The 13,441-nt window shown below is 43.0% G+C and overlaps 1 protein-coding gene across 1 annotated transcript; it reads left to right on the top strand.

Moving 5' to 3' along the window:
• The first annotated feature begins 1,658 nt into the window (after positions 1–1,658).
• On the top strand, positions 1,659–11,247 carry OTOP3 (otopetrin 3). Its single transcript, XM_074220971.1, has 8 exons — positions 1,659–1,753; positions 2,000–2,295; positions 5,698–6,066; positions 6,237–6,373; positions 7,531–7,589; positions 7,949–8,067; positions 9,409–10,229; positions 10,411–11,247. The coding sequence occupies exons 1-8, from the start codon at positions 1,659–1,661 to the stop codon at positions 10,579–10,581; spliced, it is 2,067 nt and encodes a 688-aa protein (XP_074077072.1). The 3' UTR covers positions 10,582–11,247.
• The last annotated feature ends 2,194 nt before the right edge of the window (positions 11,248–13,441 follow it).

Below are 13,441 nucleotides of genomic sequence, written 5' to 3'. Positions count from 1 at the left end.
TTTCCTTGGAACCAAGCTTGATCATTATAATTTCACAGCATTTGATTTCCATGGTTTTGTTATCCCCCCCCCATTTAATCCTTGTAATCATATGATTCAGTCAAGCAGCTAGCATTTTTTACATTTCTATTATGTGCCAAGGATTGCATTAGTTGCTGAATATACAACAAAAGCAAAAAATGAGATAATCCCTGTCCTTAAGAAGCTTATATTGTATCAGGTGAGATAATGAATATATGTAAGTGTATAATCAAACACATATATAAACACATACAGTGTATATATGTATAATATATGCATATATATCTATACATGTATACAATATATGCATATATATTCATATGATATATGTATAGTATGTGTCCATTTGTATCTATAAACCAAATTGTACATTCACATAGAACATGTAGTATAGTACAAATTGATTTATATGTGTATATGCAAAATAAACACAAGTTATTTGGTGAAGAAGGTATTAGGAGATGGGGAAACGTACTGAGTTTTGTGACTGATGAACAGGAAAAAGTTTGGCTAGGCCATAATATATAAAATGGAGTAATATGTAATAATCCTGGAAAGTTAGGCAGGAAACAGATTGTGAAGGACTTTGAATGTCAAACAAAGAGTTTATATTTGATTTGTAAGATAATTAGAGACATTAGAATGTGTTTCCTGATTCTGCTTATATCACTTTGAGTCAGTTCACATAAATCTTCTCATGATTCTCTATACTCATATTAATCTTTCCTACAATGGAGTATGGAATATTTTCCATTACATTCATGTAATACATCTTGCTTAGACATACAACAATTTATGATAAGCTCCTTTTTCAGTTCCTTGATCCTTAAAAAAAAAAATCAGCCTTTGGCATATATGAGACTTTTTCATCATTGATCTCCTTATGATATATGTCTAGCCTCTGGACCATTTTAGCAACATTCCAAACATAATTCCAAATTGCTTTATAGGATGGTTGAGCCAGTTCACAGTTCCACCAACAGTGCATCAGTGTCTGATACCGATCGATGTCAGTATTCACCAGTCCTCCAAGACATCAATATATTTCAAAGCCAAGCTACCACTCTTAGGGATTCTGTTGGGGGGGGGGGGGGGCGTAAAAATTATTCCTGGAGACAAGAAAACAGAGACAACAGGAACAGAAGGGAACGGAACAGAACAGAACAGAAAAACCAGGTAAGAACCAATGATAGGAAAATAGCTGTCCTCAAGTTATACAGCTTCCCTAGAGGGTACTAAGACATTTTCAGGGTGGTAAGGAAGAACAGGGTCCTGGGGGCGGCATTGTGGGGATTTTCCCTCCTCAATCTGCTTTGGGAAAAAGTCATGGGTTTATCTGTTTCAAAATCCCAACATGTGCTAAACCAAGGCTCTGCTGCACAGTGCCATTCTAGTTCCAGGATGAGTAGGACTCGCAGAGGAGACAAACAGATTTCTAGCCTGAAAAAGGAGAGGGAGCCCAAACAGAATTAGTCTCCATATTTTTTTCCTTCAATCTCATATGGGACATGAGGGAAAGGAAGAGGAAGCAGCAAAGGGAGTCTGGATATAGCAGCTGAGGGCACAAAGATTGCTACTGCATGGCAGTCAGATGGCACAGGGCTTGGCATCAAGGGAAATTGACATGGAAAGGGACTATGTGCCGCTTTCTGGAGCAGCTGTGCTCAGGTGACCTGGGCACCCTCAAGAAGCTTGCCTCTATTTCTTTCCCGTCCTTTATCCCTGGGACCCAGTCAGACGTCTTGGACAACTAGGGCTAGAAGACACCCTCAAATCTTGGCTCCTTGCCGCCCTCCCCATCTGATTCTCTTAATTAAAGGCTAAATCTCGAGCTCCGCCCAGTAGTCCTTGACTAGTCAGCCAAACATCTTCGACCCTCTTAGGTTCTGGTCCAGCCCCTCCACGCCCGACCGCGTGGCCCATTTGCCAACTTGCTCTGAGATGGCCCTGCCCCCGATCCTATTGGCTGCTCTTCCAGGGCCAAAGAAGCCTCAGGCAGTATAATTAATGAGCGATTAATGAGATTTCTAAAGTCAACAGGAAAAATCGATGAGCCTCTGGGAGGGAGCCAGCGAGTGCGCAGTTCCACTGAGGGAGAGGGTCCTGGGGCGGTTGGGCTAGTAGCGGGGAGATTAGAGACACACCTGGACCGAGCAGCTAGCTCCTTCCAGTCTGCATCGATGACTGCTCAAGTTTCAGGTAAGGCGGCTCGGGCCCTGCCCGGTACCCTCTGCCATCTGGCCACAGCTGGTGCTAACCGGGGTCGAGCCCAGAGTACGGAGTAGGACCTTTGGAAGAAGGACCCAGAAGACAGGCTCAAAACTGGGGATGTCGGAGTCAGGCATGGGGCGGGGTGGGAACTCTTCAAGGATGTCGAGGGGAAGAATCCAGAGGAGAGAAACCATGATCATTCTGGAAAGACCCTGGGGGATCCCAGCACCCGCCGCCCCGCGCTGCTCCCATCGCTCCCACCTAGGCCCCTGCCCCGCTACTCTTCCAAGTTCAAGGTAACCCACCTCCCAGGCTGATCTAGGCTAGAAGCTACCTAGAGAGCTGAGCTACCTCCCGGGTCAGCAGAGGGGAGTTTTCTCTGCTCTTCATCCCCTAGGCCACCCCACTTCTTCCACCTCTGGAAGAAGGGAAAAAAGATCTTGAACCCGAGACCCAGGCAAAGTCACATCAAGAACGGGATGAAACCTGGAGGAAGAAAAGTCAAGGTCGCTAGGGAAAGGGAAGTGGGGGGTGGTGGAGTAGGGAGCGGGCTGGGTGATTTTGACCTTTATGTTCTTTGTGTCTTTGGGGAACTCAAACTATCCATAAGTCCAGAAGTGCCCTGGCCTCCTACTATCGCTACCAAGTCCAGAGTCTATTCTGCCTTCTCCATTTCCCCTCCCTAACAGCTCCTTCTGCCTCTAACTCAAACCCACAAACCAGTTTAACTTCTGGTCCCTCCCTCTCATTGCAACATGCACAATAGTGAGCAGAGCTGACGCCTCATCTTCCTTCGGTTCATTCCGAAACCACCTTCTCCAATGGCCTTCCCACTGCTTTTCAGGCCTCCTAGCTTCAGCTTCCATTAGCTGAAGGGCTGCCATCTCCTAGGAAATGGAGACTCCTGGATTGGGGGGGGGGGGGAGTTTTGCTTCCAAACATATAGGGTCTTAACTCACTGCATCCTTGACCTATGAGAATAAAAAAAAAATAGCTAATCTCAACCCCAAGCTACCCATTCCCCTGTCAACTGGAGGAAATTCCGGGAAAGAATCTTAGCTTCTCACCTCCTAGTCATCTCCCCTATGCTGGTTTGTTGAGCCTTCACTCAAGGATTAGTTTCTCAGCTCCACCTTCCTATTTTATTTTACTTTTTTTTCCCCAACTGCATGCAAATATAGTTTTCAACATTCATTCTTTTGCACGTCTTTGAGTTCCACAGTTTTCTACCACCCTCTCTTCCTTCCACCCTCCCCATGGCAGCAGCCAATCTAATATAGTTGTACATGTAGAATCTAGTTTAATATATTTCCATATTAGTCATGTTATGAAAGAAAAATTAAAACTAAAAGAAAAAAATTAGAAAGAAAGGAAAAAATTAAAAAAGTTTTAAAAAGTGAACATGGTATGTTTTGCTCTCCTTCAAACTCCTTAATATCCATCACAGTTGATCATCTTACAATGTTGCTATTAATTTGTACAATGTAAGGGGTGGCTAGGTGGTGCAGTGGATAGAGCACTGGCCCTGGAGTCAGGAGTACCTGAGTTCAAATCCGGCCTCAGACACTTAATTACCTAGCTGTGTGGCCTTGGGCAAGCCACTTAACCCCATTGCCTTGCCAAAAACCTAAAAAACAAAAAAAGAAAAGAATTTGTAAAGTGTTCCTATTTTCATCCCTTCTTCCACAACTCCTAGTTCCCAAAACTTCCAAAGAAAGCATATTTCCAAGGAGAAGTTCCTTGTTTTAGTAGAAATGGAGCAAGAAGTTATTAGAGGGAATATCTGTAGTCTCACCCTCTTAGGTGTGAAAGCCCAGGGAAAAAAGATTAGGATCATTGTTGAGGGCCTGCTCAGTGCTAGGACCCAGACATCATTAACAGATTGAGTGTCAGATATAGTGAAATCTTTAGATAAGTTAATTTTTCATTCCTGGGTCTCAGTTTCCTCATCTGTTACACAAGGAGTGTGAGTCTCTAAGGACAATTTCAGTCGTGGATCCTGTGGATACTAATCAGGGACTCCTCCTTTTCTCCAGAAACAAATGGTGTTTAATAGCTGACAAGAAGATGATAAAGGTAGAGGAGAAAAGCAAACCTAAAGTTTCAAAGAGGGCAAGCTTATTTTTAAATCTAGATGCATAGGAAGAATGTAGACAAATGAACAACTTAGATAAATAGATATAAATTGTAAGCTAAAAACAGATTAACCTAGGCAATGACAAGGTTTTGGGGTTGTCATGTCTATCTCCTTCTGGGTTACTGAAGTAAGGAAGTCGTTAAGGTCCCTGAGATAGACCAGACCCCAGAATAAATGGGAATGATGGGATGAAAGGAAAAGGCAGAGGAAAAAGGTAAGAGAACTGGGGCGGCTAGGTGGCATAGTGGATAAAGCACAGGCCCTGGAGTCAGGAGTACCTGGGTTTGGAGGAAGGAAAATCTCAAAGAATGATATAAAACAATAGAAACCTAGTCAGTCAAGCACTCCAGTGCCAGATCAGAAGTTCTTGATTCTCTAACTACAGGTGGGGAAAAGGGCAGCAGAGTATATAAAGCCGACAGTCAGATTACAAGGGAAGGGCAGCTAGGTGGCAGAGTGGATAGAGCACAAACCTTGGAGTCAGGAGGACCTGAGTTCCAAACTGGCCTAAGACACTTAATAAATACCTAGCTGTGTGACCTTGGGCAAGTCACTTAACCCCATTGCCTTGCCCAAAAAAAACCAAACCAGATTATAAGGGAAAAGAAAGGGATGGTGACTGAACCATGTGAAAGTTTAGAGAGACAGCTAAGTGATATAATGGATAGAAGGTTGAACCTGGAGTCCAGAAAATCCAAGTTCAAACACAACCTTAGACACCTACTAGCTATGAAACTAGGGATAAATAAGTCACTTAACTTCCCTGTGCCTCAGTTTCCTCATCTGTAAAATGAGATGATTAGACTTGATTGCCTATAAATCTAGGCTTTAGAGAAATCAATGTAGGAGTGGGGAGTAACTTGCTGAGTAACCTGTATTTGTTTGGTAAAGCTAATGAAAGTTGATTTCTGAGGTAACAGAGGCTGGTAGGGAAACAGGAGGAGGGAAATAGAAAAATCCATGAACTGACATTCTTCCTACCTCCTCCTACCTCCCACCTCCACCTCAGATAACAGCTAATTGTTCCAGCCTAACTGACTCTGTGACTTCATTTGGGATATTCTTGACAAATATATTGTAATGATTTACCATTTCCTTCTCCAACTCATTCTACAGATGAAGAAATTGAGGCAAATAGCATTAAGCTATTGACCAGAGTCCCACAACTGGTAGGTATCTAAGACCAGATTTGAGCTCAGAGAGATGAGTCTGAATTCAGGTTCTGCATTCTACCTACTGTATCTGCTGTTAGAAGCAGTTCTAAAGTGATATTGAGTTCAGTTTATGCCCATATTAAAATTCCACTGCTCCTTGCCTGCCCTTTCCAGACCCTCAGGGGATCCCGGAGACTAAGGCTAAAGAAGATGAGAAGGATTTGGGGGCCCCTGGACCCAGAAGAGATAAATCATGGCTAGTACGGCACTTCTCTCTGCTTCTTCGTCGAGATCAGCAAGCCCAGAAGGCCAGCCAACTCTTTTCTGGGCTACTGGCACTCAATGTAGTGTTCCTGGGGGGAGCCTTCATCTGTAGCATGATCTTCAACAATGTGGCCATCACCCTGGGTGATGTCTGGATCCTGCTGGCAGTGCTCAAGGTGCTCGCCCTGCTCTGGCTACTCTTCTATGTGACGAGTACCATTCGCCTGCCACATGCTGTCCTGTACCGAGATCCCCATGCTGGGCCTGTCTGGGTTCAGGGTAAGTAAGCTTGTCCCTCAGACTCCAGCAGCACCAGCAGAAGAATAAGACAGAGCCCTGGGTCTAAGGATAGGGATGTTGTTTACTAGAAAAGGTAGGTGGGAGGCACAGGGGTAGGGGAGGGAGCTGGGAAATGGTGGAGAAGGTTCTGACAGTTCCATCTTGGCCAGGCTCCTTGGTGTTGTTTGGTAGCTGCACCATCCTTCTCAATGTCTTTCGAATCGGTTACGTGGTCAGTCACATCCACTGCAAGTCTGAGGTGGAGCTTGTCTTCCCCATCATTGAGATTCTCTTCATCGGTCTTCAGGTAATGCTATTTCTCTACCCCAACTCCAATATCATACAAACAAACACTCTAATCTATTCTACATCCTAACCTTATACCCCTTTATGTACATATACTCCTATACATTACATTTATATTCTAGAATATAAATACACCCATGCTCTCCCAGACACTCCCACACTCCTATATACACTCATATCCCTTTATAAACTAAATACGTGTGTGTATTTATATATTCACTGATACTGCCTTATAAATGCATCACCTAAAAATACTTATACAGAGTGGGCCAAAAGTCTTAGTACTGTTTTAAGTTATAAATATTAAACCCTTAATATTAAAGCTATTACAACTTAACACAGCACCCAGGTACTTACTTACAGACATACAATCATTTATGCAAACTCCTAAAAAAGGAGAGGTGGGGAGAGGAGTGCTGTGAATAGAGCACTGGGATTAAAGTCTGGCAAAACAGTTAAAGTCTGGCAAAACAGAGTTTAGCAATTTTTAGCATGGAGGACCTAAAAGACTTGGCTATGGTAGTCTAACAGCTGGAATTAGGAAGACTTGGGCTCTGATTCTGCTTCAACCATTTCCTAAATGTGTGACCTTGGGCAAGTCACTTAGTACTCTCTCAGACTGTTTCCTTAACTATAAAATGGAGATAATAGCTGAATTAGTTTGTAAGATAAAAAGAGATAGTATATGTAAAGAGTTTTATAAACCTTAAAAGGACTATGTAAATTCCATCTATCATTGTTTGCAATGGATAGAGTGCTTGGAGTATTGGACCTGGAGTCAGGAAGACCTGAATTCAAATTTGACCTCAGACATTTACTAGCTATATGACCCTGGGCTAGTCACTTGGCCTTTGATTGCCTTAGTTTCAACATCTATAAAATGGGGATAATAATAGCCCCTACCTCATAAGATTATGGTGAGGATCAAATGATAAAAATAATTGTAAAGTGCTTAGGACAGTGCCAGTAAACAGCATATAAATGTTAGTTATTATTATTTCCAGACAATCTTACATCAATTAAACACATACACCTCATGCATACATATATAGACATGCTTATATATACTCACTTATTTGCACTTATTTGCACTCCCTAATCTCCAACCTTTCCCCACCCCAACAAGTTGTAATTAGCTGAAATTCTTCTTCTTTTCAGACTTATGTGCTATGGAGCCACAGTAAAGATTGTGTTCAGGTCCAGATGAATCTCACCAGGTGAGAAGAATGTCCCAGACCCCTTCCATTCTTCCCTCTGTCTCTTGAGACATTCCTCTCCACATTCCACTTTCCACCCCATGCCTAGCAAACCTCTTTCAAAAGACTCATCCTGGTTCTACAATTGGGGATTCCGTGGGAAATGGCTTCAGTGGGTCTCTCCCTGGGCATTCCCCACACTTGATTGACTCCCTCTGAGTCCCAGTAAGAGCTCCTTGAGGACATGTTGGGAAAGTGATCAAGAAGAGGAGGGGAACAGGGGATTCAGGTCACCTGGGAAAGAATTGTGGGATAAGTTCAGAGTCTGAGTGGCTCAGGGTCAGAGATCAGGTTTATCAAGAGTTGTCCCCCCCATCCAGGTGTGGACTGATGTTAACTATGGCTACCAACCTGCTCCTCTGGGTACTGGCTGTCACCAATGATTCCATGCATCAGGAGATTGAAGCTGAACTGGATGATCTCTTGGAAAAACTCACAGGTATAAAACAAAAGCAGGGGATAGTGGAAAGAGCACCAAAGGGCAGGAAACCCCAGTTCAACCACAAACTTGCTATGAGACGTAGATGTAGCTATAACTCCCTGTGGGCTTTAATTTCCAAAGTGATAGGGTTGGAATAGGGGACATTTTAAGTCCTTCCAATTCTAACATGATTCTAGGATATCCGTTCCTTTCTCCTTGCTTAACCCTCATATCCCTGATATGATACAACCTACTCTCACAAATCCACAAAGAGTCATAATATAATAGATAGAGGTGAAGGGATCTTGGCAGTCATTCAGTCTAACACTATCATTTTTATAGATGAGGAAATTGAGTGATTTATCCATCCTTATCATTATGTGCTCATCTAGATATGTAGTCATCATTTATACTCACATAGGAACACATGTATTCATGACAGGTGATATGAAGATCTGGGGGGGTGGAGCATGATTTTTTTTCCAAAAAAATATTCCAGGTATCATCCTGGTTTATAAACATATCTAATGAAATATGTACCCTGGTATAAATATTTAAATGTTCATATATATTCATATATATATGTCAAGATAATGAAAGGTTTGTCTTTAGTGCCCACACTTCTACTTCCTCTTTGAAGGGTGTGCACCAAATGCTGGCATCATCCACATCTAGGGGGAAGGAAGAGATAGAGACTGGCTGAGAAAGGCCATTTCCCCTCCCACCATCTGGGATTCACCCTTTCTGAAGCCCTTGATAACTTTCTACCTTCTCCTTCCCCACATCTAGTTCCCAAATAATTTTTGCCAGACCCCATATCCAAATAGGATATTTGAGGACACATAAGTTCTACTTAGAAGTCCTCTCCTCATCCCCATGCTCCAAACTTTCCATCTCACTTAGTAGTTCAGAAGGAAGTCCTGGGATTAGATAGTATCTATTGCTACTCTGGTATTTCTATACTAGCAATGGACATTTTGAACTACTGCCCTGGGACCTTCTTCTTTTGCTGAATCAGGAAAAGGAATGGAACCAAGAAGATGTAGCCTCTTGCCAAGGGGTCAATCAACATCAAACCAATTAAAACCATGGCACTGGCTGACATGATGCTAATTAACTACTCAGATCAGTCAATAATATTATGGAAATGGGGAAGGGGGCTTACTCCCCCTACATATTTTATGTACCCCATAACTATTTCTGTGACAGAACAAGATTCCTGCATTTCTCCCACATTATCTATCAGATTTTCTTAAAGCAAAGACCATCTGTGATCATACTTTTGACTTACTAGTCTATTTCATCCTTCCTTTCCTCTCATTATTAGCCTCACATGACTTTCTCCTCTCCTTTTCCTAGGCAATGAGACCAACACTTGCCTTTGTCTCAATGCAACAATATGTGAAGTCTTTCAAAAGGGATACTTGATGCTCTATCCCTTCAGCACAGAGTACAGCCTCATCTGTTGTGCCATCCTCTATGTCATGTGGAAGAATGTGGGCCGAAAGTTGTCTTCTCACTTAACTAGTCCTGGCAGACCCAACTTCCATCTCCACGGTGCCATCTTTGGTCCTTTGTTGGGCTTCCTGACTCTGGTGGCAGGAATCTGTGTCTTTGTCCTTTTCCAGATTCAGGCCAGTGGCCCCTCCATTGGTTATCAGTACTTTACCCTTTACTATGCTTTTTATGTGATTGTCCTGCCTATCATGACTCTGGCGTGCTTCATGGGCATAGTCATACATGGATTGGAAGAACGGGAAATGGACACAGTCAAGAATCCCACTCGAAGTCTTGATGTTGTACTTCTTATGGGTGCTGCCCTGGGCCAGATTGGTATCTCCTATTTTTCCATTGTGGCTATTGTGGCCACCGACACCCAAAAGTTGCTCAATAGATTTATTCTGGCCTATTCAATCCTCATCATTATTCAGCATATCACCCAAAACCTCTTCATCATTGAGGGCCTACACCGACAGCCACTCTGGGAAAGACCCATCCAGCCCCAGAATGATGGCATAGAGGAAGAATGCCCACCAGGCCTTCGTCGGGGATCCATGCTGGAGCTGGGCCAGGGTCTTCGTAGGGTATCCCTTGCCTATATCCATAATTACAGTCGCCTCAACCGGAAGCGTCGAGTTCTTAAGGAAATTTCCATCTTCCTCATCATCTGTAACATCACGGTGGGTAGCTTATAGGCTATAGGATGGGGTTCATGGAGCCACTTGGCTATGGAGGGAAGTGCTGAGTCAAGAATAATGAGCTAGTTAAATGGAAAGTGATAGAATGGTTGTCTGCAGCTATAAGCTGGTGGGAGGGGAAATGGCCTTTCACAGCCAGTCACCCATCTCTTCCTTCCCCCAGATGTGGATGATGCCAGCATTTGGTGCACACCCTGAATTTGAGAATGGACTGGAGAAAGATTTCTATGGCTACAGGACTTGGTTCACTATTGTCAACTTTGGCTTGCCTCTAGGTGTCTTCTACCGCATGCACTCTGTTGGGGGGCTAGTAGAAGTTTACCTTGGGGCCTGATTTAAGACAGTCCACAGCAAGATAGCCCAGTTAGCCCTGGAACTGTTCCTACTTCTTTCTTCCACCTTTATCCCAAGCCATACAGTTCCAGAGTTAGTGAAAGACACCTGCCCAAGCTTCTGCTCCATCTACTGCCAAGAAATACAAGTAATTCTTCATTTGAGCAGAGGCAGAAACTAACCAGAATGGATCCCTCAAAAATCTCACTGGTTCCAGGAATCATCAGCCTGGAGGTTTGGGGACACTTCTCCAGAGCCAAGGATGAGGTCCCCAGATGTTATGCTGGAGTGCTAGTGGGAGGAGCTACACCTGTTTATGTTTTTAATTTAAATCACCTGAGTACCCCAAGTGGAACAGATGACATCCTGGTACATGTTTATGGATCTTCCTAGAACCACCGTAGGGAACCTGAGCCAGGATGAAAGGTTGGGGAGTGGGAAGGATAATTGTACCCCTTCCAGTAAATGAATCAGCAGTCTAGCACCTGCCTGCCTCCAGGTCTGTTTGTCCAATCACTACTCAGGGTCACCCTCCTAAACTAAGTCAGAGCAAAACTAACATTTTTGGAGAGAGGGGCCACCCCATCCATTCACCAACCCCTCCCTCCCTTCCACCAAGCCCTACACACACACACACACACACACACACACACACACACACACACACACACACACACCCTGTCGTCTAATAAGCTCATTAATTAGCTGCCAAGCTATGTTGAACTCCTCTTTCCTGCTGCCATAAAACCTGTTTATTTAATCGATTACATTCTCCTTTTATTGTATTTGTTCCCAGGGACAAAGCAGTCACTCAGCCTGGGGAATGGAGGAAAGGGTTTCCACACTCTTGCAGTGGAAACTAGGCAGTGAGGAGGGGAGACAGGCCAAGAATATTTCTTGCCCTGGTGTTATCCAGGACTGCAGAAATGAATGGATCCCTACCTAGCTCTGGAGGAAAACACCCAAGATAAGAAGGAAGCCACCAGGTTGGGGGGCAAGGGGGAGGTTGACCTCACTTTACAGAAGTATCCTCTTATCAAGTATTCCAAAACCAAGGTAAGTGGGAAGCAGTTCTTCTCTCGGGGAAGGTTGAGGTTAGTTAGCAGTTGGGAGGTGGTTATGGTGTTGTGCCCTGGTGTCCAAGCCCTGGACATGTCACTGAGTCATAAAAAAAAGTAGAAAAGATAGAAAAAAGAAGCCAGGCTGCTTTTCAAGGCTGGTCTGAGAATTCTCTCCCTACCTGTTTTGACCTTCATCTTACACTAATGCTGAGGCAGAAAACGAAAGGCCTAGCCCAATCATTCTTCTTTATCCTAGCCAGCATGTCCCTATAGATCTCTGGTGTCTCTTCTGGAATAGGGTTGGAAGAAGGAGGAGAATGATGAACTGGAAGATTATCAATGCTGGCTTAAATGAGCTAAAATTGTGAATTAAAAAGCACTGTTATCATAAAAAAAATTGTTATATATGGTTTCCATTTCTAGCATTGTCACTTAATATCTGTGGGATTCTTCTCCACTTGGGGTCTCCACCTCATCTGTCAAAAGGAGGAAGAAGCCCTTGCTTATGCCATACCCACCCTAAATGCACACATTTTCATCTGCTCTAATAAAAGCTAAGCAAAACCAAGCTGATTTGTGTTTAGATAGAAGCCCACCTTATACTACTGGGTGCTATAGATGTTTTCTTTGATTATAGGTGTAGTTCTAAGGGTCAGAGAACCTGAATTCAAATCCTACTTTGTCTGTTTCCTAATTGTATGATCTTAGACAAGTGTCAACTTTTCTGGACTTTCGTTTCCTCACTGGTAAAAATGAAGGCCTTGGATAAATGATCTCTGAAATTCTTTCTAGTTCCAGATACTATGTGCTCTGAGAGCCTCTTAAGCTCTAACATTCCATGAGGCTGTATGGGATATTGTGAGGGGTTGAGTAGGAATCCTGGATTCTGTAGCTTTTTCTTTGGTAAAGTGTGGCACAGACAATTAAAGATTGTTGTCATTGTTTAGTTGTTTTTCAGTTGTGTTCAATTCTTCCTGACCCCATTCGGGGTTATCTTGGCCAAGATACTGAAATGATTTTGCCATTTCCTTCTCCAGCTTATTCTACTAATGAAGAAATTGAGGCATATAGGGTTAAGTGATCCCTTTTCTGCCATTTACCAGTTGAGTGTGTGACTTGGGCAGGGTGATAGGATTCACCATCCCTGTGCATCTAACTTGATGTTAGGAGCTTAATAAATGCTTATTATCTGACTGGAATTGACCAGGGGTAAGAGATGGACAAGACTATTTCCATGCTGCCCTCATGAGGGAGAACTCAGACTTTGGGTAGGTCAGATATACTAAAAAATTTCACACTCTCTTTTCTGCCAATAGCCTATGGGGTAGATTTCCAGAGCACTAGAGATTCAATTAAGTTACCCTCTGGAGCTTATAGGATTTTAAAGATAAGAGTCCAGAAATAGCCCAGAGAGAAAGACTAAGAGAGGAAATTTTGTTTTGTTTTGTTTTTCTGGGTTTTTTTAATTTAATTTTATTTCTTCCAATTACATGTGAATATGGTTTCCAAGAATATTTTGTAAAATGTTGAGTTCCACATTTTTCTGCCTCCCTCCTTTCCCCTACCTCCCCATGACACCAAGTAATCTGATATGGGTTATATATGTACAGTCATTAAAACAGGAGTTCTTAACTTCATTTGTCATGGACCCCTTTGGTAGTGTGGTAAAGCCTATGGTTCCTTTCTCAGAATTATATTGTTGCTGTTATTCAGTTGTTTTTCAGTCATGTCCAACTCTTTGTGACCCTTTGCAAAGATACTGAAGTGGCTTGCCATTTTCTTCTCTAACTTATTTTACAG

This window comes from Macrotis lagotis, chromosome 2 (genome assembly GCF_037893015.1).
Source record: "Macrotis lagotis isolate mMagLag1 chromosome 2, bilby.v1.9.chrom.fasta, whole genome shotgun sequence".
Classification (NCBI taxonomy): Eukaryota; Metazoa; Chordata; class Mammalia; order Peramelemorphia; family Peramelidae; genus Macrotis; species Macrotis lagotis.
Note: the sequence above shows the minus strand (reverse complement) of the source record. Positions and strands in the feature narration are given on the sequence as shown.

What these genes read in the sequence shown, in the direction of transcription:
- OTOP3 (XM_074220971.1), top strand. Translation starts at nt 1,659, where the DNA reads ATGTGCCGCTTTCTGGAGCAGCTGTGCTCAGGTGACCTGGGCACCCTC. An exon ending in TCCTTTATCCCTGGGACCCA is followed by an intron (nt 1,754 to 1,999) that starts GTCAGACGTCTT and finishes CTGCTCTTCCAG; the next exon opens with GGCCAAAGAAGCCTCAGGCA. An exon ending in TTCTCTTCATCGGTCTTCAG is followed by an intron (nt 6,374 to 7,530) that starts GTAATGCTATTT and finishes TCTTCTTTTCAG; the next exon opens with ACTTATGTGCTATGGAGCCA.